Genomic DNA, 27,042 nt, shown 5'->3' with positions numbered 1-27,042 from the left:
CGCTGGTCTCAGATCCCACTGCTAACCACTGTTCAACTGTGCTTAAAATTCTTATGATGAAAGAGACTATAGAAACAGTCCGTACGGGATGTAATTATGCCGAATAATACTGATCGATTGCAGCCCTTAACATCAACAACTTGACGGTTCACTCAAATCTCACGAATGTATTAAATTGTTTTGTTTGATTGTGCTTGTGTTTAGAATACTGTAATTCATTAATATAAGTGCTCAGATTTAAATTATGTGTTATGCCAAGTGTTATCTTCGATACATTCATTCCACAGGTTGTTTCTTTTAGTTTTGTGTACTGTTCTTTACGTAATTGTAAGTACTATATTGTTGGAATTTATGCTATAACAGTTGCTATATTATCACGCACTAAGAAACTATTGATATTAATAGTATGTGGCACAGTTACTTGTGTCATTAACTTTAGAATCCAGCCCGTTTACCAATAATTTTAATGTTACAACAATCCTGCTACACATCGTATTTGCTACCTCTAACTATTCACCATCATATGTATGTTCATCTTGCACGATGAAGTTGTTAGTGAACTCATTTTGTTTCCCATAGAATCATTCTTTGACTCAAATTTTATAGCAGTCGTGAAATGTTGGACTAGAAACTTGATCAATCAGGTGGATTTTTAGCTAACGAATTTCGATAGATCGATTCTTCTTGTTATGTGATGATAGTTGTTATGGCTGAAAATGATTGAAGTTTTGTCTATCATATTATCTGGAAATAATAAATTTGTACGTGTCAGATCTGACTGGATCTATAGATATGCTTCGTCATTCACTATCACAGTTTTTCTTATGGGGCTCAGTATTATTACATATGTTCTGTATTTGTTATAACTTGAGATGGAATTGCGGCAATTTCTAACTACGGATGTCTCATACTCTTCCAATATGAATAGGATCGAATTTGAACTGGACAGTATATATAGGCTCACTATTGACTAGCTTCGAGAGATAATTCTCGGACTGTGACCAGTGAAGCTAATCCGTGTTGGGTGTGAAGCATGTAGTCACTGAAAGCAATGAAAAATGATCACGCAATGTTATGGATTGACTGATGTTAGACATTAACGCCGTTGGATGCCGGCTCGGTGGTATGGCTAATCATTCACGCTCGAGGCTGCAGGTCTGGGCTCGATTCCGGTTTACGGGGTCGTGGATGAGTAATGTTGAGGAGTCAAATACTAGGACGAAACAGTCATCCAGTGCTTTCAGGCTTTTAATGTTAGTCTAAATTTCATTGGTTGATGATTTCAATTAAATTCAATCATCTTCACTTCCCCGTACTGGTAAACCTTGATATTCCAGAAGTTAAAAATTTAAGATTGAAATGAAACAATCCTGTTTATGTAGAGTAGTGTGAAATGTCTTTGGAACGAAAGATTAGAAAACGAAAAGTAATAAGACACATTCAGAGAACATTACAAGTCATCGCGAAAATATGAGTTCAGGAAATGTTATTACGGTCACTTTTATCAGATAGATTCTGTCTTATGTTAATTAAAATCTAAATAATCTGAGCTCTTCTCAGCAATATATTTCGTCATATGTATATCCATACATTTAGTTCAGTTTGGTTACTAAAAATCACCTCTTATTGGACAATTTTTGATTGGTTTGAATAGATACCAAGAAGAAGAGATCTGGTAGTTTAACAAGAAATCTACTAAAGTGCTTCTCTCATCGATCCATTAAAAACGATCCAATTGGCGCATTGACTGTTACACGAACTGGATCTTTGGATGGAGTTAATCAGAGTTAGTTCTTATTTTTGTTCATATATTTAAAGGGAGTGGTGAAGGATATCTCTATTATTTTCTCTACGTTGCCGTATTTTTTCCCCTAGCGGGAAGAGTTATATGTTTGGTGGGTCAATTCATTTGACACGTATAGTTCTGTCTATAGACTAACTAATTTGGTAATAGTATGAATATTCTGCCTGGAATGCTTTATCTCAACTTCAACACATTTCACTTGGATCTTTAAATTGTGAATGATTAGGTTACTAAGTTATGATAATCTATGTCTATTCAAATGTGTATTACTTCTTAGTAGTACTAGAAAGTAGTGATTTTAATTAGCTAGACAGAATTAGCGCAGAGCCTGACGTATATCATACGTGAGTCGGTTCATGGCTGCCACATCATATCAACAAAACAAGAGAAAATGCCAGAATAATTGTAACAATTACAGTATCAGTGCTGGTAAAAACGGTTAAGTTCGTGAAATAACAAGTATCAGATAATTTTAAGACTCAAGATATAATGGAAGACAAAGAGTTAGTGTGACCTACGCTGTTTTAACCGATTCTGTTGGTTTTCAACATGTAGATCATAAATTTGAACCCCGTTTCAGCTATTATAATTGCAAATATAATTGTGATTAACTCATTCACCAAGTACTTGGTTATGAGTCACGCTCTAAGTGGCTCGTTTACTCAAACTAGTATTTGTGGGGCAGGGTTTGAACCTGGAACAATGACTGAATGTCGAATGTCTTAACCACTAAGACACCGTTACAGCTACTGCGGTACAGTTAGCCTGATAGTATCATTAGCTATCATATACACACATACACAAGTATGCCCCAAAGCGTAGTACATTATTCAGTATTTAGTATGTGATTAAATGAGTGAGGTGTCAGTACTTTTAATCGTTCGTTGTTGAATCTCTGTTAAAACTGAATGTTTATCAACCTTTACGGGCAACATATGACCATATTTTTGTAAAAGAAATTATGTTCGTGATATTTTTTTTTTGGTAAATATTCTGCTAGACGCTTACAAAGGTTATTTAAGTTTTCATATACATAAAATTTCGTTCTATAATGTTTTGTAAAATATTTCTTTAATGTATCTTGGAAAGCACTGACGATCAACGCGTGATTGAGTTGATATTGAGTAAAGTTGTCACATCATCTCAACAAGACAAATAGAAATAGTAATATTTATTATGATAGTCTGTTCTGTTTTAATTTACGGTAGCGAAATATGGCCATTAAGAGTAGAAGATAATCGTAAGCTACTAGTATTTGACTACAGATGCCTTAGAAATATTGCTGGCGTCTGCTGGGATCACCGGGTAAGTAGTAGCGAGGTTAGACGCAAGGTCTTAGGTAGTGATGGCTTCATCGACTGAGATGGTTGGGCCACATGTTACGTATGCCTGAACACCGATGACCACGAAGTTAAATGCTAGCCGGTGTTGGAGATGGTTGGAAGAAAGTTAGGGGCGGCCGAACCAAAACGTGGCATCAGTGCTTGAAGACACTAACCTCTAGTCTGAGCCATGTTGGTAGATGCAGACTACTTGGTTGGGGTCCGCGTGACTTTCGTAACCAATGGTTGGAGACTCTTGGTGACATGGCTCCGAATCGATCACAATGGCGTCGGTGTATACACTCTCAGTTTTCCCTTAAACTATGAAGTTAAAATCGCTTCACATCTTTTCTTCTACCAACTAATTCTCTCTTCCTATACTATATCCTTATATGCAATCTTTCTTTTATACATTACCACAACTGAATTAACTACTTTTATGAATCTGGTGTTCATCTTGTTGTGTTAACGAGGTATGGCAACTTGGACCGATGTATATATGTGCCTGGTCCTACGTTGTAGCTGACTGACTGACTGACATTTATTATGATAAAAGGAACTAAATGCAAAAAAGATGTTATTCCAAGAGAATGAATAAAATTAGGGAATAATTAGTATGATGTAATATCAAGGCTAAAGACTTAAAATTAGATAAGGAATAAAAATGTATCTGAGCAACTAGAATTAATTTTAAGTCCCCTATCTTTCCAAAAATGAATCACGATTATCACTCTAACTTTAGCCAGTAGATCTGCATCTATCAATATTAGATTTGATCAACCGGTCAATGACCTCATAGATTGATTGTTTATCTTAGTTTTTTGGTCACCTTTTAGTTTCATTACAATTCACTCTTCTATGTCAAACAGAATCATGTGTTGGGATAAATGGCAGATGAATATATATGTAGCATGTATCCCGATCATTTCAGTTGATGGATATTCACAACTTGTTTAATCTATTTACAATATTCACACTAAAACTTTAATATTTCACTTCTTTATTCAGTTATACACAATCAATGCTTTATAAACATTTATAATCACAATTTAGTAAATCTACTCTATAAATGGTTACAAACGGTTTACAGTACCTAATTGATAATTCATATGATTACTTAAACGATATAAAAAAAAGGTATAAAATAGAGTAATTTACTCATTTCAATTTTTAACTGTTTTTTTAAGTGTTATGAAAGATTTACCAACAGTGTGCGTAAATTTTCTGAAAAATTTAACTGGCTATTTTTGAAACACTGCTGTTGTTGCTCAAGTAGAAGCTGTAATTGACCGGAAAAGGTAGTCATTTTTTTCTTTTCTGCACCAGCAATGAAAATTAACTGTAGGGATAATGACAAATGTTGCTCAAGGACGCTGATGATAAATCTGGACCCTGATTGGTCGAGACAATTAGCCTGAATCTCGTCCAATTACAAGGTCCAAAATTTTTCTCCACCCCGTCGCCAATTGTTATGGCTTTAAGTTGGGTCGACTTCTACCCTGTGTTATCGATCGATTACAGTGACACGTAAACACGTACGGACGGCCTAGAATCTCGATTGGTTTGCGCTCCCCTGTCTAGCCCAGTCAGTTGAGTCCAGAACACAAGCCACAGCCTCGGAGATATTTTAAACATACTTTGTTTATATACCAATCAAGCATACCACATCGTACCATAAAATAGAAAACAACATTTTGTACAATATTCAACAGGTGAACAGATATCGACCAATAGAAAATGTCCATTTAAAGTCCAAGGTCACCATTGGACTTAACATGATAATTATTGGTCTATTCCTCCGCATCCACAACATTAAGAAACTATTTTCTTTCACATTAGTTTTCTCATGTACCTGTTGATTATTACAAATTATAAACACATATATATTAGTATCTAAGATACTTTGTATTTAAAATATGACATATATTTCTGTAATAAAAAGTTGATAAGGCTACTGTAATCATATAATTGAGACTCAATTCACAGTTCGTTAGCGATGTATATATATATATATAATTAATGTCAGATGTATACGAGGTTTGTAACCGATTAAAATAGTATGAATTTCAAATTAATCTTGTATCTAAGTATGATTTGATTGAGTGAGTACATGTTTTACATTTTCTGTCAATAAAAAAACAAAACAAAAAACACTATAGCAACCACATGTGAAAAATGCTACATTTTTATTTAAGTGATTCATTAGAGTTCATTAACTGACAAGTGTATTTATTATGTAAATGTTTAATGATAGTTGATTCTTTTTAACAAGTGAAAATTTATTTTAATCTTGTATGATATTGCAAAATAGTTCTTATGAAACCTTAAGAGTCATTCGTTAGAAGTACATTGTTTTTTTTTGTTGTTTTGTCTAAACTTTTAAATACTACTTCGTAGTGCTTATTACTTTTCTTCTGAAGATGGTGAAGAGCGTTTGTAGCTCTGGTTGATGGTTTTAGGAGAGTTTAATCGTGAGGCTTTGGTCGTCTTCGTAGACAAAATTAACACAGACCTCAGATAGGAGTAAGCTATTCACATTTCGCTACGTATAACTGACAACCTGTTTTGTTGATCTTGATGTTGACTGATCAAAAGTACAAACTTTGAGTTATATGTGGGAAAATATGGATAAATCACCTTCCACTTGAGGTTTGCGCTGGTGATGTTGTCGAGAAGGACAATGAAAGCTTCACAAATAAATTACTCAGCTCGGAGAAATCAAATTCCATCAAAACTATTCTTTATTTTATTTATTGTTCATTTGAACACAAATATTAATACAAGGGGCACTAGATATATATGCGCCACACAAAACAATGAGAATGGGAAGAGAAAAAGAAGATAAGGAGCGTATGAGAAAAAAAACAATAACGACCACGGTTTAGCGTATGTTAGTGAGTAATAGTAATAATAATGGGAGAAACGGAAAGGTACAACCAGGATTCTTTCAGTTAAGGAAGTTACAACCACTTTTTATGAAGAAAGTAAAAGAAGGTTACAGCAGGATCGCCACTGGTTTCTATTCTGAATCATGTCTGATAACGTCTCTAGCCACTGTGTTGCACCGTCTCTTGGACTCCAGCCAAGGAATTGTGAAGGACCAACAGAAGCCAGCCCTTTACAGCTTTCTTTCATACCACGACACCATGTCATACACTGACCACCTCCGCTTTTTCCAACCAGTCCCAGATTCGGCAAGTAATGCACGACGTGGAATTCTCTGGGACGACATTCGTAGAACATGTCCAAGCCACCGAAATTGATGTTTCATGATGGTGACACCAATTGCATTATCGTCTCTGTGTCCGAATACACGATACCGAATCTCTGCATTACTGACATGGTGTTTCCACTGGATGTCAGCAATCTTTCGGAGGCAACGGTGATCAAACACAGAGAGTCGTCTGACGTCTTCATCTCAGAGAGGCCAGGTTTCACATGCACTGAGCAAAACTGCTCTCACCGACGCGTTGTATATCCGACATTTTACAGCCAGACCGACATCACAAAGGCCCCAAAGGTGGCCCAGATTGGCATAAACCGCTCTGGCTTTCATTATAGGTGAATCGATCTCATCACTACTACTCAGCTCGGAGAAATAAATTCCATCAAAACTATTCTTCTCATCATTGATTCAAACTGTATATGTTCAGATCTCTTAGTAAAAAAGTCGTTAGATTTAGCAGAAGTTATTTATTGAGAACATTTTTGGTCTAAATCATTTGGTGTTGAAACTCTAATTCACCTACTTCGATTTGAACTTCTACATCTAAAATTTGGCCCAAAGCCCGAGTACATAGACCTATACGTGGCATATAATTGACATACAATTTTTGTCTTTTTATGTAATGAATTGACATTTTTCTTCCATACCATCCTTTAGTACTTGACTATCATTCACACAGTTGAAATATATTTGCCTATACATTTTATTTTTAGTACTATTTATTACAAATTCGCATCAACAGATAACCGTACAGAGGGCAATAAATAGCGAAAGGCCATGAATAATGGAGTTCAATCATTTAGATAGTGAGATAGTAACCCATCATGTGGCGTTTGATTCCGACTATACAATAACACTAATTGACTAAGGTTGGAAGTGTAAACCATTTGGTTATGACTCCGGAAATCTGAAGGTTAAGGGCTTGTCGCGAGACCTCATGGTCCTGGATCCGACTTGTGAAATCGTGGTATGCTCTGATAAGGAGGAGCTCCATACAAGGATAATCTTTGTCAAGAACTACCGATTTTCTGATTTATTCTGCACAGGAAAATTTGAACTAATGTGTTGTAGTTAATTTCAACCTCTTTATTTTCCGATCATTTTCATGTAAGTAGATAGGAATATATAGTCATCAAAAGTATAGAATTTCCCATCAAATTGGATGGATTTGTGGATAGTTTAGTGATGTAGGTTGATAAACAAAAAGACAATCTTCTGTATTTATGCTGGGATCTTTTCAACGACGTGGCTATTAAAGTTATCGCAACTTCTTAAAGAATTTAAGTGATTTCTGGGTTCAACTACTTCGTTGTACTTTTTTTAAAACTAAGCGTTGGTTCAAGCCAGTCCTTGAATTTGTTTTCACTTCTGCTTAACTGGAGATTTCGCTTAAACTGTATCTCATTGGTTTCGGTACTGGAATTCCAGTCGCCAAATTAGTGGTTGGTACTCTACTGCAACTACAGAGGCACTTAATATCATTAATGCTCGTAACATAGTACGAATAAGAACGAAATACAAGTTGTTGCCGTCCACTTATTGCACTCTTTAAAAACTGATATTGATCATTTAAGAAAATGTGTTTTCCAAAAAATCAACCTAAATAAAATAGCAGTATGTAGTTTGAAACCTTGATCCCATAGTTTTTATAGCATGCGCGTTAATCTTGTTTTCACACCCCACAAGTCGTTTGTTTAGTAGCTAATTTCAAAGAAAATGTCAAATCAGTCTAGAAAAATATCCACTTTTCACTCACTATGCAAATATCACTCAGATTCACAACCAAAACTTTCTATTTTTAATCGTCTTCTGAATGGTTCTCCGCTGTAGATAACCTGATGGGATAGTCCAAACTTTTATTTCTTAGATTTTGTATTATCGTGGTGATTAGAATAGTAGAAGTATCTTGTATGATAGGTTACTTCTTAGTCTATCAAACAGTGAATATTTATTGACTGATATGGTTGATACATGTATTACATATGGCCATTTACCGTCTACCTCAACATGCATTGTCAACTGGTTTAAGAATTGGTTAGAAGAAACCTGGGGGTAGCCAAATCAAGAAGTGACATTATTCCATGAAGTAGTTGTGTGTTGTAGTGAACTACGTTTATACGTGCTCACGATTATCGTAGCTAATGGTTGAAAACATTGGGTAATATGGTTCAGAATCAGTCACAACAGCGTAAATATATTCAGTCTTTGCCTCCTCTTAGATCCTGAATATCAAAATCATCCCGTCTTTTTTTATCCTGCTAATTTTTTTCCCTCTCTAGTCATATATTCTATGTCTAATCTTTTCTACTACCACTGATACTGTTACTCCTATTTATTATTCTAGCATTTGTCTTGATAATTTTGTCTTTGTTAATATAATTTTACAAACTTAAGCTGCCGATGAAACGTTTTGCGTTGTTTATGGTTAATTGGTGGATTTGATTCATTTCACTATTTCAAATTAATTAATTCATTCGTCCCTGTTACCTCGATTGTTTCGTTCAGCTACCGCTATCATCATCATTAAAAAAAAGACTCATTTTATCCCTGATTTTGCCAACTTGGATTAGATTTTATTCGGTTATTTATCTTTCCTTTTTTTCTTTAGTCGCTAGATATTGATCAATTAAATGGTTATTCTTTAATGTGTATAACATACCATGTTCAATATTTAGATTATGTAATACGTGGTTTTTAATAGTTTTCCGTTGCTCTTAATAGGTTTGCATGTCTTTCCATTTACCTTATAAGTTATTTCGTTTATATGTATATTGATTGACCAATTGAGGAAATCGGATAATGCATTGTTTTTTAGACAAAATATTCAAACAGATTGATAACCAACCAGTCCCATATTTTACATCATGAACTAATCTTAGTTGACTATTAAACAAAAGGACGCAATCTTTCTTTTATATATTACTACCGTTAAAGTAACTACTTCTATGAATTTTGTGTTCATCTTGTTGTGCTAATGAAATGGCAACTTGAACCGATGCATATATCTGCCTGGTCCTACTTTGTAGCTGACTGACTGGATGCATAGAGGACCTGTTTCGCCCCTCATTAATGACCATCTGGAACTTCAGGTCTTGTGGTGAGTGCCTGTTCTTCAAAGCATTGACCCAACACCCAATGATGTTCATGCCTAACTTCAGCCAATTATTTGAGGGAGTGAATTACAATATTGTATGCTCGAATATTAAGACAGCATGTGTAATCGATCAGCATTATTTTGAGCTCGATCCTTATCAAGCTTTATTCTAATATACGATAACATTCACTTGGTATTGTTTTGCTTGTATCTTCCCATTGAGGTTTAAGACTGCAATTGATCAGTCTGTTACTGGCATATATGCACACTGTGCGTATGCCTCGATATTGCCTTAATTCACAAGCTTTTATAAGCAAAGATGGATAGTGGCTAGCAGTGATTTAAGGCAATATCGTGGCATACGCACAGTATACATATATGCCAGTAAGAGACTGATCAATTGCAGTTTTAAACCTCAATGGGAAGATACAAGCAAAACAATATCAAGTAAATTTAAATTCACCCCATTGCACAAGCAAGTGGCTATCAGGACTCAGTAGTTGAGTGGATAACGCGATGACGTTTGAAGCGAATGGTATTGGGTTCGAGTCTCAGAGTGAACATCAACTCTCTGAGATGCAGGTATATCCAGCTGACGAGTCCCAAATAGGACGAAACGCGCGTCGTGGATTCCACTGCTAGCCACTATCCATCTTTGCTTATGCGGTAACATTTATAGAAATATATAGAGATATTTAGCCACTCAAAGTAGTTTATAAGACAATAATCAAAACAAAGTAGATTACATAACTAAACAGAATAATTAAAATGTACAAATAGATAGTGTGATGAAAGGTGTACTAGTTTTAATACGAGTAATAAAAGTTTGGGTCAGTGTTTTATGGTATCATGTGGATCGAAGAATTGAAAAATATTTACATTGAAATAACATTCATTAGAAAGTATTGAAGTTTCTTGATAATGGTTGTTCATATAATTAGATAGGTAAGGGTATGTTGTGAAATGGGGTGAAGAATAACAAATGAACAAAGGATATGGAAAATAATTATAAATAAGATCATTTGCTTTATTTATTTAAGAAAGAAATGGAGGCATTGCAGATTTTCTATGAATACAAAGGTTTAGGTTTTTATCTGCAATCCCTGTAGCTTCTGCTATGTGGAATTGATGAGATCTAATCCTATGAGAAAAAGTAGTAGGTATACAATAAATTACTCTGAATGATTCGTTTCTATCTACTGTATGACTGTTATCGACGAAAGGTGATTGAAGGGAGCTGTGTCGTGTTTTGATCATACGGTATAAAACATCTGTCAACATTTAACGTTCATTGCTTAATACATGTATTCTGTAAAGAGATTTAACCGGCACGTACACACATGAACATTTTCTTACTGTTTTTATTTGGTAATCCTAAAATTGAAGAAAAGTGAACACAGTGGAAGCTAAAGGCTTTTTCTCTTGGTAACCAGTTCATTTTTCCGCTATTATTGATTTCTGCTACTTTTCGTTTAAACATATCATAAACGTTTACATAATCATTTGTAATTGGATTTTCCTGACTGATTCATGCGTTCACACACGATTTCTATTATTTAATTCTACACGGCAATGTTCCTAAAATGATACTGAGCGAAAATTTGTATATATGTGAATATTTTAACCGAACGGAACCGAAATATTTGATTCACTTGAAGGTTTAAAAAAATGTGCAATCATGTGTTCTAATAAAGGGAGTAAGATTGTCTGGGGTCTAATGTAATTTATACTAAGGGTTAAAGTCAATTACTTATCGTTTTTTATTATAAAAAGCGCATCCAATTTTTACGTACTGAAGTCCTGACTGTGTAGCTGCTACCTTGTTGTGTTAGTTGAGTTTGTATGTTGTGGGGCGACCCGGTCGAGATTAATGACTATAACATTGGGGTTTTTTCGGTCCTATCATGTCGAACAGCTTGGTTAGAAAATAAAAACAAGATTAAAAGCAAAGAACGTAGTGTGTCACGGTGAAGTCGTATTGTAGGCTGTGCAGGAGCGTGAATGAAGTAGGCTGTTTGCTTCAGACAACTTGTACATCTGTGGTACATTCTCATATCATTATTCGTCCAGTTTTCTCTGCGAACACTGTTTCGTAATGTAATAATTCATATTATTTTAAACTATAGTTATCTGTTCATCGGTGATTCTTTAGACGAATATAGTTCTTTGTAGATAAAACTTTTAAAATTTATAAACCACTTTACTTAGCCACCACACTTATTTTAAAATTGTAATAAGCTGAATACAAAAGTACTTCATCATACTGTTGACATTCTTGAATTGAATTTGGATGTTACGAGTATATGTGATTATACTTAATCTTCCGTTGTATGTTTTTTGCATAATATACATGTGTACCAGTTGATCTTGAAGTAATTTATTCAACTGGGAAGGTTGTCCCTTTCACATATCAGTCTAGGTTTAGTTACATAAAAAACGCCATATTCTTGTAATGAATCAAAAAATAACTACTCATTGTTATTTGTAATCTACAAAATAATGTATGTATGTGTTTGTTTCTCTAAATGCCATTTTACAACCAATTTTCTAGGAACTAAGTACTCATTTGGTTGTTTGAATCTAGGCCGTTCTTGTTTTTATAAGTCTGGTGTTTTTCATCCAATTGTTACGAAGATCCTTGATGTAAAATTAAAACGGGAAAGTCTACGCATAATATATATATATATATATATATATATATATATATATATATGAAATGAAATTTGTCATAATATTTGCTACTGATACTTTGTTCATAACTTATTTGGTAAACCTGTATATATAAGGTCACTTGGTCATTACCAACTTGGGTCACTTGTGTAATAGGAGAGTTGTCTTTCTGCCAATCTAAGATCGTGTATACTGCTTTGTAGTCTGCTCTGTTTTACTATTTGACTGTAAAAAACAGTCTTTAGAATTAGAAGACATATGTCGGCTGCAGGTTTTTGTTCATAGTTATCTTCGGAGCATTGCTTGCGTTTCGTGGAACGACCGAGTAAGCTATATTGAGGTTAGGCATAAACGGTACCAAAGAAAGGTGAAAAATAAGTTGATGAAGTTATTAATTTCCATAGTCTGAATGGTGTGGGGGTTGCAGTATGTTTACCCATGTCCAACCATGGTTATGTCACTCAATTTTACAGTTTGAGACATTACTACTACGCTATTCGTTCTTCTATTGATCATTAATCATTACTATCGACTTCACTATTCATTGTAATTTGAAACTATTCTATTTACTCATTACTTGCCCGTTTTTTTTTATTTCTACAAAACAGACAGACACCCTATAATCCGAAGTTATGATCTTGTAGTTCCAGTCACTATTTCTATGGCACGTCCTTTAATATTTTTCGGTCCATTGAAGGATCGCATTATTGATGAATTATTATTGCATGATTCACAATTTACAACATGTGTATTACGTAAGTATTTTTATTTTGTTCGAACATGTATTTAATAATTTTTATTTTAATTATTGGTTTTATGATTACTTGAAGTTTATTATTATGTGGTTAGGATATGTAGTTGTAAATGATTTAGTTGTACACTTTAAGCTCTACTGCTCATGGCTTAATTTTATGAAATGTCATTAGTCATAATTGATATAGAGGTTGGCATAAATGTCCATTAGCTTGCATTAGCAAAACGAATTGCAGTTAATACAATGAACAATGAAGGAGTCTAAATAAAGCTGTAACCATGATAATGATAAAGAGTCAAGGTTGAGAATATAGTCAGAGAAGATAGAAGGAAAAGCTTTGTATGAAGAAATACTGATTATTAAAGTCTAGAGTAAGATAAAAAGTGAATTGAGCAGAGCTATTTTGACTGATTCCATGTCATATCTCTCAACGTCTCCAACCACTGGTCGTGGTTATCACAAGGACCCAAACTAGGTAGCTTGCACTGACCACCAGTCAGCGACCTCATCGAACGATACCACCTGTTGTTTTAACTATCCATAGCCTTTTTCTAATTTCCTTCTGTCTCAGTAAACACCGTTCATCGATGTAAGGGATTGTTGGACATGCAATTTTATAAAAATACTTTGTGCCTAATTTTTCAAATCAAAGCAGTTGGATATCCATAATAAAGTACTAACTCCATTTTCTTTCCTACCATAAACTTTACACTATTCTCACATCTCTCTCTTTCATACTCCTCCCTTGTCGAAAAAGTATACTGTTCAATCTAAATCAATTTCGTTTTCTTTTCTTTACTCTTAGTCGATCGATTGTATAGAAAATAAAGTTGTATAATGTTTGTACGCTGTGTCATTAGTATTACTAAAGCAAAGCTAACCTTTTGTAGAGGTTTTATTTTTAATAATAATTTTTTTATTTTAAGTGGTGTTTATAAAATGGGTAATATATTTCAATTATAAAGTATGAATATGTCCTAAATACTGCTTGATTCCTTAGGCTTTAAATCACTTTCTTATTATTCAGATGTTGAACATCCTATTCGGCTTCTCAAACAGAAAGAGAACTATTTGGGTTGGTGTTAGAATTAACTGTTGACTTCAGACATAAAGTTGAATGATTTATAACTTTAATCTTTTTATGATATTATGCAACCACGATCCAATTCCACTGACAAAGTAACTGCCTCATACCCGAAATAGTTGAGCTGTTACTGGTTGTTGCTTCTCGTTGGGACTCAAGAAATTACTCCTTAAACTTAGTCAACAATGAGAGGACATAATTATTATTACTATAGATTGTTTGTAGTGACTACTGTTGGTCAACTCAGTATGTCATTTCAGCTATTATGCAATACCTAGGACAATTTGTAACATTTCTCGTTCATGTGCGTGAATAATAATAATTTCCCCTTTTTATTTTATTTTAATATTATTACAGACACAAATAGACCACAACGGTCAAATGAACGTAATGGTGTTGATTATTATTTTGTACCATCGAAATCAATTATGGAAGAAGATATTAAACAAGGCAAATATATTGAAGTTAATCGTTTTCAAGATCATTACTATGGTACAAGTTTAGAATCGATTCGATCGATTCTTCAGTCAGGACGAATATGCATTTTAGATGTTGGCTTAGATGCTGCTAAATATTTAGAAGTAGGTCTTGTTCTTCTGCTACATGTATATTTGTGGGTGTTTGTGTCTCCGCTTTTGGTTAGTATATAATATTCCATATGAATTATTTAAAATACCGATGGAATTTCTGTAAATTTCGTAGTCCCAAGTTGTGTCTATGGAGGTAATATATATACTACGATTAACGATTAACAAAATATGTGACTACAATTTATTTAGAAACTTCATTCTATCAGTAGCAGTACACAGAAGTAATACTATAGAAGTATTAATTTTTTATAGGCTTGTTTATATATAAAACAGACAACTTTGCCTAATATGAGTATAGGTTTGTGGAAATTGTTGAATTCTTTTAAAATCATGAAACGACCACCACTGAAAACCTGGAAGCACTGGACTACCGTTTCATCCTAATTACGACACTTCTCAGTAGTGCGCATCTACAGACACGCCAGTAAGAATGAACCATAATACCTCTATTTTTACTCGCGAGCGCTTAACCTCTAGACTACTGAGTCAGGATGCAACATTGTTTTAGTGAGGAACCGTGACCATTAGTGCTGAACCGCGTTGGATATGAGGGGAATTAGTCATCGAGGACGGTGGGTTTAAGTTGGACTTGTGTAGTAATCAACACCAGCTTATTGGTCTAGAAGTCAGGGATTCGCGTGCAGGTTCTTGGGTGAACATTACTAGAGAGTTTTATGCTAAGACGAAATAATCGTCCAATACTTCTAGTTTTCTATCGTGGCCTAACTTAGATTGGTTCATAATTTGTATAATACCATGTCACACAGTTACAAAACTTTCAAAATAAATTTGACATAACGTTTATTTTAATGGAGGAGATAGATTGTGGCTAACAGTGAGATCAATGACGCGCGTTTCGTCTCATTTGGGAGTGGGTTAACTGAGTGTACCTTCTAAACACTACCAGCTACAGTCCATCTCCTCTATAGAACAAGTGATAAAATCGCTATATTGAAGCAATTCACACAACATGCATATATGTTAGCTGAGACCGATCAAAATCCAGTCTGGAATAGTGATAACGGGATGGGATAACTCAGAAACTCTTGCAAGTGAAGTTTATCTTAATATTTCTGTTATGACCTTGGATGTCTGACTTCTCCATCACGCGACTTATCAACCAATCAGGATCCGGCTTACACAATCTTCGCACTATGCCAAACCAATGACGTTCAACCAGTGTGGTCAGTTTAGCGTCCTTATTGGTCCTATGTCCTCCGAGCCCTTCCACTTTAGTCCAGAACACAATACCATCTTCCGTAATATGAGTCGAATCGTTTATTTCGGGCATACTTGGTTTATATATCAATCAGACAGACCGCAACGTACCATAAAATAGGAAAAAATATTTGTACACAAATAAGCCAAAAAGTGGCTGTGAATGTGGGAGTCAGTAATTAATAAACTGAACATAACTTAAGAACCGTAAATCGTACAGTAATAAATTATAGGTCAAAATAAAGCTTATCATAAAAGGGATATAAATGTACATAGTGTAATTGTTGAGTAGTTATACAATAAGAATATTTATAGAATATTAGTCCATGAATAGTCCTTGGAAGTTACCTGTAATTTAATCTTCACCGGATATAACAGTTTCGGTGTTTAGTTAAAAACAATTCTAATGTATCGTTTAGCGTAAAACTAATGATTATTTTTCTCATATTTCAAGGAGGTCGGTTTATTTCCTATAACTATTCTATTGAAACCAAAATCGGTCATACATTTACGTTCATTACAACGTCGATTAACAGAAGATCAAGCTAAACGATCAATGGAACAAATACACAATATTGAAGATGAGAATTGGCGTTTTCTTTCAGGTGAGATTGTGGTTATTATTACAAACATCATTATTTTTCGTAAACCTATTGTCGAATGATAATTTTACTTCATTTATATCTGGTTAATTAAATATTCACACTATAGGATGATATAATTGGTTACTTGAAAAGGTAAAGATATTATCTTTTAATGTGTTGAACAGGTGGTTCCCTCCTCAGTGCTCAGTATCTCGTAGGATGCTAGATCTACGGCATTTAGGTATGTCACAGGATATATGTCGAATAAGTTGGACGATGTAGTTTTTTCAACTTGAATGTATTTGTTTCCATTTGAAATGATTTAGATCATCGCGTTGTTGGTATTTTAAAAGAAATTTGATCAATGTTGGTTGACATATGTGTATTTTGTGCGGATTGCCTCGATATAGCCACCATGACACCAGTTAGTATAGAAATGTGCCTAGTAGTGGAATCCAGGATGCGCTTTCTGTTCTTCCTGCGAGTTGTCAGCTGAATATCCCTGAATCCCAGTGTTGGTGTTCGCTACACGATTCGATCCTAGTACTGTTTGTTTGGAACACTACCGGGTTATCATCTTAGATACTGATTCCAGTTATTCAAATCATTTCTGTCTTATTGTTCGGTTTAATTTTCTCCAGTCATATTGTGATTTCACGTCGTTATTGAATAATGAAAATGCAACTCAGTTAAATAATTTCACCTATAAATCGACTGTAATCACCGATGAATAGGAACAGTAACTCAATGTTGAAGGTTTTCGACTTTCAGAACCTCGTATCACCTACTTTGGTTTATGCAACCGAGTATTATCAACAGCCTTCACATACAAAGTGTACCTTAAAATCAAATACATCTATATCGTAATAAGTTGGTAATATCAATCACCAATGAATAGGAGTGTGAAATTTTGGTCTACAATCAAGCTCTGTTAAATTTTTAAGTTTACTACAGATTGTCTACTTTAATTCACTGACCTGTTTCGAAAAACCGTACCCGATACATATACGTTAATCACATTGAATAATACTGAATTTTTCAGTTATTTTATTCTAACTTCTTTGTTGTTGAAAAGAACCAAGAATATTATTTAATGTCGAATAATATGGATTTATTTTTAATTCTTGTATTATTATCAACTACTTACAACTGTATTCATTTCGCAATGCAACATACTTTTATAAAATAGATAGTTTGTAGCTAGCAGTGGAATCCACCAATGTTTGTCTCGTCCTATTTGGGACTTATCGAGTGGATGTGACTGTGTGTTCATACTAGGACTCTAGTTCAGTATCTTTGACACTAGCTTGTGTAATGAGTTTGAATTTAATTTGATTTGTAAAGTTTTTTAATTGTTCCATTGTTAATATTCTTGACCTATGTATATCCTGTATGGATTGCTCCGTTATAACCATATTACCACAGTTCTTAGAGCCATTATAAACTAAATAAAATTCATACTTGTTGTACATGCTATAGTGGTCATGTGGACCCCAATAGCTTAGTGGATAATCCTTTGGTCATTTGAAGTCAACAATAGAACAATTCAAGACCCTTAGGAATTAAGTGTAACCTACTATCAAATAATAAAGATTGATGACTGGATGAAATCAATATGACAAGGATTATCAGTACTATGTAGAGATATGTGGACATACATATATTTATATGGTAGATATGTAGTGAACGAAAAACTCAGGTGGAGAAAGTCAATCTACTTTGTAATACACAGTGCTTTCATAAAATATGTAAACCATACATTAAATGCATTATTTGCATACTTTTTCACCAGTTGTTATTTACACACCATTATTTCCTTTAATTCTGTTGTTATTTCGATCGCTCTCCGTTCTCCTCCCTGTTCCATTTATTGCAATCTTCTGTTACCAGGCATTCCACTTCCGATCGGTGTTACATACTACCTATATCTATCAAAATAAGTATCATACACAACAGACATATCTAAAAAAATATGAAGGTTAAAAGGCAATCATTATCTAGAATTCAAGCATTGATCAAATCGTTTGCGCAATATTTATAAGATATTTGAAGAGTGTACATAAGTTTGAAGAATTTAGCAAGTGAAGATCATCACTGGATGAAAAGAAGCGATTCTTCAATGGATGAAATAATCATTAGTATAGCGAAGACTGTAAAAATTAATATAAACATTACTACTAATTCTATCCTTATTAGTAATAATAGAAGATAATTCAACCAATTTTGGTGGAGTTTTGTTCTCTGAGCTGGATGGTTTGGTCGTGGAGCTTTCACCGTTCTTCTGAACGACATCATCAGCACAAACTTCAGGTAGAAGTGAAGTGAAAGCTCCACGACCAAACCATCCAGCTCAGAGAACAAAACTCCACCAAAATCATCCATCTGAGCTACAGATCTTCTCCACCATCTCAAAATTCAGCCGATTCGTCATGATAATAATAAATTGATAGCTGTCTGCTACTGAACAAATAAATTTAATTTGAATTTTTTTTCTTTTATGCCTACTACTTCAATGAAGCGTAATGAAGTTGCGCTTTCTTCATGGTTCATTATTTTGAAAGATTAAAGAATGTCGATAATAACATGTTCACTATAGATTAAATGTCGAGTTATTGGTACTTTTTGGTTTCAAGTTCATTGAAACATGCCAAGAAATATTAATATACTTTATATACTTTTAATCACTGGAAACTACCCATTGTAATAAAACACTCGTATATAAATGAAGAATATCCTTTTTTAATAAACTCCCTTCAGGTCTTACAATGATATATTTATGGTACTAATCCCAAATCTATTCAGTTATATAAGGGCAAATACATCATTTCATTTAACGTATAAACTTATTCTAGTTAACATTTCATTTTAGTCACTTCAGCACTAATTATTTGATTTGATTTTATATTATAAACAATCCTGAATTAAAATGCTATAATTTTAAGCGATATATATTGTCTTAAACCTGGTTACTATTTGGACTATAAGTTTGAATATATAATGTGAAGAGAATTTATTCCGAAAGAATACTCTTTGTTCATATATTCTTTACTTTGTTTTTTTCCTATTTACATGTTCATATGTAAATTGTTAAATCGGTTAAAGTCGGTTTTTCTTTGACTTAGGAAGTAATTCATTTCATGTAAGGTTATAATGAATGTTACCACTAGATACAAAAACGGAAGTGTAGTATTTATTATATAATTAGTTACTCTAAAATAGTGTCAGGAAACATAATTCCTTTTCAAAATATATTATATTTGTGATGTATTCGGATTCCCAACCATTATATTTGAGGAGTCGTCACTGTTATATCCGTATGAACTCTGCTGGATTCACAGTCTTATTTCAAGAATGCGAAGTAGAAATCCGAAAGATTGTTACAATTACGGCTAATTGGCTTCCCGAAAACATGTTCCGAAACCGATCCAACTTAAATAACCGGAACCCGCAAACGGGAGTCGAACCCATGACCGTTGGTCTCGTGCTCGATCTTTAAACCTCCAGACCACTGAGTTGGTATTCAATGGTGTTATTGTCTAACTTCAATCAGTCTACGTTATTGAGCAGCGCTGATCTTGATGTAGACTAAAAATTGTACAATCTCTATTAATGTCTCATATTAATGATAGTCGTGTCCTCACTAGCGACGGGTTTCAAGATGTAACTCGTATAATTCTAGTGAGGAGCCATAAGCAATGGAATTTAATTCTCATCAGGCGTGAGACAGTTATCCACCGCAGGTTTTAGATGATGGTTGCACAATATCATGAATTTATTGAAGGTTAATATTAATATTTTTGTATGCCGACTCAGTGATCTAGAGGTTAAGGTACTGGGTTCGATTCGCGCTTGTATGGTTGTAAAGGCTCATTGTTGATAAGTTTCATCATAGAACGAAACGGCCGTTCAGTCCTTCCATGTTTTTAATGTTGGTCTAAGATCAGTCTATTATTTCAACTGTTAAAATTATACTATGAACATAATCCCTTCTATATTAATAATATAAATAATATAATAGTGATCCTTTCAACTTGAGTTCGCTATAAAGAAAATTAATGATTAAGATAGTATTGATGGTTCGTTGTAGTGTCTTATAATTACGATAAGAAATAGACTAAACTGTTTCATTATCCATTATATTATTTCAACTTATTCATTTCGGATCACATCAAACCATTCGAACTTCATGAGGTTAGTTTATTACTTTGAATTGTTTGAGATAACCTAATTCCTGATTCAACACTTCTTTTCAGATTTATTTTATTGTGTACTAGTGTACACATACACATATGTACGTAGTCAGATTTATGTGACTGTTCTATTCATGTGTTTTTCAATGCATCAAAATAGGTGACAGTTATTTGTGTGTGTATATGTGTATGTGTAATGAGGTCAATCTTGCACCATTCAATCACTCTGTTAATTAATCAATCAGTAATCAATCGGGCAGAATATTTTCTTGTTCTTTGGAAAATATAGAATTTCACGTGTTACTCTGACTAGGCATCCTAAAGACTCGATATATACATACATATAGTTTCATGTTATCCATTATCTTGTGGTCTTGAATGAACATTGAAATTATAAAAAACACTTTTATTGGTTATTATTTATAACGTTTAAAATCGATGAAGTCACATGTTTCTTAATGTATTTTAACTTTACTACAAGTTTATTTATGGTATAAGGATAAAGGTTTTTGTACTTGGCTTCGAGCCAAAGCTCAAATGTGAAGGTCAGTGATACAGCCAAATTAGTTACGCTGACTACGCTAATCTGAAGGTGGGATTCGATCTTGTGACTTACTGATTATAAGTCGAACAGCTTGACCACTGAGCCACGTTTAACTAATATATACTATATTTAATAGTCTCTGATTACTGATTAATGGTAAATCTGTGATATGCAAAAAAGAATCTCAAAAAGGTGTGCATTTTACAAAGTTTGACATAATCTATATTTCTCTGAGTTTGTGTGCTTGTTGGCATTGATTTAAAATTGATCTGTACAAAGAAAACTGCATAACATTTTAAATGACAAAATCATTGTAGATCAAGGTTTTACTCTTTGTATGTGTTTGTAATTCAGTTGAATTTATATCCAGATGATGATCATCTTTATTTTACTTTTTACTAAATAACTAAATATTATGGTCTTATTTATAGAATTTTCCAGTCCATAGTGTTTTTATATTGAATTTGAAGATGTCAGTTTTATTTTCAACCACAAACCAACGCTGCTGATTGTTTCTAGCCATTTAAATTCAATGCTTAGTACAGGTGACGTCGAATCACTTAAACTTTCGATGACTTTGATTGTTAAAATGCTATCATTGCTAAACTCTGACTGTCATAATCGCTTCTACTTTTATTTTATAATGGTATTGTTCTTGCTAACAGTTTGTTTCGAATTATACTATATTAGTGATCAGTTATTGTAGTTAATGATAATTATAATAAATCCAACAATGAGTGATCAATATTCAATCCTGGAATTCAACAAAGTGACATAATCAATTTTATTCATTGACTATATTAGTGTCTATTTAGTCTTAGTAAGTCAGTGAACAATATATTGATTTTTGAAGCGAAAAGCATTAAATTCATATTCCAACGTGAACATCAAAATTGAAATGCTATTCCATACAGCATGTAGTGTCTGTTGTCATGGTAAGCCTATATATCTTTTTCTAGCTTTCGGATAGGCCAATCTACTCATTCTAGTTGAGTCACACTTTGACCTTAATTATTCACTTAATCTTGACTGTTTCTGTATGAGCGCGTAGGTGTGTATACACTTCGTATCCCATTACTCATCACATGTCTGTAACTTATTTTTGTGTGCCTACAAATATTGATTAACGCTTGACTAAAGGGGAGTTGGCTTACCCGCCTTCTCCACTGCGCGTCGTCTCGATTCCCTCTATTCCATTCCCTTCATATACAGAATATATGTATTCAAACGTCCATTCTCGTTATTTGATTTATTTAATTCCGTTATTGACTAACCCTATTGAAGTCGATGATTATATACGAGGATAGGCGACATATATACTTCAATAACAATCATTCATAGGATCAAATTGGAGTCAAATCCCGGGCCACTGAAATGGAGAGCCTGTCGACAACATCATCTGGTCTAATTGACATCTAGATGAAGGGCCCTACAAAAAGCTGATAAGTTCTAAATACGACGAAATATAAGTTCTAGATTGTACTATTAAACTACAATTGACCTTTTCTATGATAAGCATAATTGAACTTTTTTTTCAAAAAAAAATTCTATCATATCTTTTGTTGTATTTTTTTTCCTTTCAGCAATTATAACCTATGAAAATTTTGACAATGTATTATTATCTGTTAAAAATTATGTTCAATTACATAGTGGTCCAGTGATTTGGGTACCTTCAGCATTATCTACCTTACCCGGTGTTCAATGTTTAACAAGTACACCTAAGATCAATTATCATTCAATTGTAAGTGATCCAATTAATCATCCTCAACATAATGTTAATAATATTACTACTAACACTACAACTAATGATAATAATAATATTAGTGCCTTACAATCATTATCTATTCAATCTGTAAATTCAACACAATAAGACTCCTGATCATCATTGAAACAATCCATCATGTAAACAAGATTTGATAATTGAAAACAAAACAAAAAAAGAGGTTTCAGTGAATGAATTTTATTCAGAATATAAAAACAAACTGAATTGATTTACATGGAATAAATTGTTTTCAAGATCGTTTCTTTTATTTATTTATTAAATGATCTCTAATTGTTTATTTACTTCTCTGTCTATTGTATACATTACAATTTATTTTATTTTTTAAAAAGAACTTATCCATATGTATGTTACATTGTTTATAATTCATTTGACTTTTTACTACATGTTTCTTCTTACTATTTACTTACCGTATATATTCTATATGTATATTCATCGTTATTCTGTACTCATTTGTATTGGCTATCATACTGTCTCTTGAATGTGTCATTAGTTTGTTTCTATGATTCTATTCATCTTTACTTTGCATTTTCTTGGTCACTTTCTATCGGTTTAGTTATTCATTTAAACATATACATGTGTCTGTTGTAGAATTTATATATATGGTTTAATTTTTTTTTGTTATAAGCTATTGAACACTGCTAGTTTTAATGATCAAGATGTTAACATTTCAATCAAGAATTTTCGGGTTCAAATCTGTCCCTACCTATTTCTGTTTAAACTGAGGGATAACAACACAATAGTCTTTACAGATAAACAATACTGTTCAAAGGCGAGTATACAGATCATATTGAACATTCTTGTTCTACTGTCTTCTACGATATACTTTTATGTACTATGTATCTCTTACTTCATCATCATCATTATCATCATCATCATCATCATCATCATCATCATCATCATCATCATCATCATCATCATCATCATCATCATCATCATCATCAATAATCTTATTGAAAGAGAATGTTTAGTTTTTAATTTATCAAATAGTAATTGATTGTTTCTTTTTAAACGAATTGTACCAAAAAAAAACATTCCTCTTATTTTATAATTCTTTCCGTGGTAGAAATGATGAGAATGATCTATCATGATGATATCCATCTGAATCTTTCTTTTTTTACTCATATGAAACAACGGTATCAACATCCTTAGCATCAACAACAACGTTCATGATAACGATGATCTCTGAGGATATCATATTTCCCAAAAACACTATAAACAAATTGTTAATGTTATATTTAATAAATAATGTGAATAATATTGTAGATTTGTGTTTGTGTTTTATTTTTCTGCTTTATGAAATCTGCTTATTGCTATGTGTGAATGATAATGATATATATATTCTTTATATTCAATATTGATGATAACTGAAATGATTTTCATTAAGTGTACGTCGATGAGTGATGTTTGAGTAGTGACATATATATGTACAATTACATGTGTTCATACGAATTAGAAAGAATGTATCTTGATACATGAATTCACATTAAAATAGAGAGAGAGAGGGGGGGTGAAGCAAGAAAGAATTCTTTTTCATAATTTACTTCACTTGACTTTGATTAGTAAACTTCACATCCCAGTGTAATAATGTTGGAAAAAGAATCTTTTCATAGTATTTTAATGTTTGATGTTCTGTTTTTATTGTGAAATAAAATATATATAACTTAATTCATTGTCAATCTATATGAATATTTATCTATGAATTGAATATATATTTATATCTCCCCCTTTCTGTGTTTATGTAGTGTCAACGATTAATTTGTACATAGGACATAATGATACAGTGTATATTTTTATATTATAAAGTGTTAGAATCTTGCTTGTATATGTGTGAATGTATTTTTCTTTTTTTTAAAAGACAATTCTTGCCTCTCTATTTTAATTGCATAGCAACTACCTCTTTTTTATGTATGAACAATAAAAGTAGTTTTCTAATGGTTCACAATTTGTAAATAATCATGAACTTTTTAACAGGTATTAGTATTAACATTAAATTCCTGTTATTACTGTTTATGAAATTGAATCAAATCATTTACATTGTTCAATGCATATCATATTTTAATGTCTTTATAGAGATGATCAAATTTACATTGGATCATTTAATCTGATCATATACATATATGTACTTATATGCTTGCGTTAAAGTATGTATACACAAACTCATGTATACATTCACTTATACGTATACCCTTCTCTGATTCAGTAGTCGGTCATTTAAAAAAAAATTAGTGTTGTAGTGATGCTCTGCTATTGTTAATCATAATAATAAGGATGATCATAGTATCTTTTTCAGAGTTGAGAAATCAAAATGATCTAATAAAATTGTATACATTATTTATTTTATACGTGTATTCAGCTTACTACCGCGTCTTCTTTTTTCTTCTTTTAAATTCTGTTATCCTATTTAAATGATTATGTGAATGTGTGTTTTTGAATATAAACCATGGGGTACCTACTTAAGAACACACACCAACTGCTGACTTGTAATGAATTTATCTAACTGTGCTGGTGAAATTTTTTCTTGTGAAATAGAAAAAAAAAACATATTCATAGTGAAATTGATAATCTTTCCCTGTTTTGGTTGTCTGTTTAACGTTGAACATCTTTGTTTATGTAATGGTATATATATATATACGTGTGCGTGTATACATTAAATGGCATACAAGCATAAAGGAACAACTGTGGTAGTGTACCATGTCAGCTTTACTCTCTTTTTAGATACCAGAAATGGTATTTCATTTTGTTTGTTTTCTTTTTAGCTTTTACTGTTCGTAATATTATTACTGTTTGTTTCTCTTGTCTACTTGAATTAGTAGACAAGCATTATGTATGCGTACATGTATTTGGAAATTTTTTTTCTTGTTTACAATAAATACAATGCTATTGAAAGAATTAATCTGAATTTTTATGTATTTTGTTCATGAGTGAATGTGAAAGGTTTTTTTTTCTCGTTATAAATTATTGTTTATGAAAGAATTTTGGCAAAGCTGAGTGTTGAATGATTTATTTATGAGAATTTCATTGTCTATTTAGAGAACATTATCAATACAGACTTATAACAAGTGATCATCAACAGTTTGTTTGTTTGTTGTTATAAATTACCCTCTTATCATCTGAATAGATATTTTGATCATTTTCCACTTTACTATTGATTGTTAGGTGTATAGCTGTGCACGATTTCTCCAATTGATAGATAAATTAGATCTTTCGATATGCCTAATCATTATTGTGTGTCAAGTTCCAATATTTCAACGTTTTTCCATTTGAACCTTTGTCCACTATGGTCTATACGCATTGATATAACGTAATGCTAAATAATAGCAAATTAGTGATGACACAGGCTAAAAGGACGGTATTTTATTCATCGTTTTCCATTATCCCCACCCTTGTTGTTACCTTAACGTGGTAGTCGAGCTTGCCTGTCGTGATGAACTAATTGGACTGTACTGCCCGGAACAGTTGTTCCTCAAGGTCCGATAACGAAGTCGTTTTACTATCTGTACATAATTGTGACTCAGTACGATGTTTCCCTCAGACGAGCTGCCTACCACCGATGCTGCACTCGCACAAAGGAAGGGTAGGGTTAGAAAATGTCAACCCTTAATTTGCACACCTCCCCTTATCCCACGGATATCTGTCTCTGACGGTAAGTTCTCAGCAGTACGAAGCTAACACAAAATGTCGTGTGCGACCGGCCTCAATCAGTTGTCGCTTGGGCACTGCAGCTATTAAGATCACCTCATACCTTTAACAACACTCAAAACCATTGTTTTCCACTATTATAGCAGTTTATTCTGCAGGTGATGTTAGGCTTTCTTACTTTCGTCATTACATCTTTTAGTGTGCATAAGATTGATTTAAATGATTTTAGGAAGGTAATTTGAGCGAAGGAATATCTTATCCTATTTGTTCTTCATCAGGGTTCTCCGCTAATTTACAGGTTTTACAGATGAATATAACATCGATGCAGATTAAATGGTGTTAAGTCAACTAAATATTATAATAACCAGTTAGTTGTTAATCGTTTGGACGATGAAAATGAATGTTCATGATCAGTTAACTGTTATAACCAGTTACATAAGACTAGTAATAGGGACTGAAATTGGATGTAAATATAAATATTTCTCATTATCTATGTACTTAATGAAAATTAATTTGTAGAGCTGGTGCAATGAATACCAG

General features: G+C 33.0%; 1 protein-coding gene across 1 annotated transcript in view; it reads left to right on the top strand.

The window, feature by feature from the left end:
• Positions 1-26,049, top strand: part of DLG3_1 (Disks large 3) — a 39,670-nt gene extending 13,621 nt beyond the window's left edge. The window contains exons 4-8 of the mRNA XM_051212425.1: positions 1,655-1,786; positions 12,725-12,871; positions 14,312-14,535; positions 16,217-16,367; positions 22,664-26,049. Coding sequence (XP_051072611.1) covers positions 1,655-1,786; positions 12,725-12,871; positions 14,312-14,535; positions 16,217-16,367; positions 22,664-22,950 — 941 coding nt within the window. The 3' untranslated portion in view covers positions 22,951-26,049. The remainder of the gene's footprint in view (positions 1-1,654; positions 1,787-12,724; positions 12,872-14,311; positions 14,536-16,216; positions 16,368-22,663) is intronic.
• Positions 26,050-27,042: the final 993 nt, after the last annotated feature.

This window comes from Schistosoma haematobium, chromosome ZW (genome assembly GCF_000699445.3).
Source record: "Schistosoma haematobium chromosome ZW, whole genome shotgun sequence".
Classification (NCBI taxonomy): domain Eukaryota; kingdom Metazoa; phylum Platyhelminthes; class Trematoda; order Strigeidida; family Schistosomatidae; genus Schistosoma; species Schistosoma haematobium.
The sequence above is the reverse complement of the archived record's forward strand: the minus strand, read 5'-3'. Positions and strand labels throughout refer to the sequence as shown.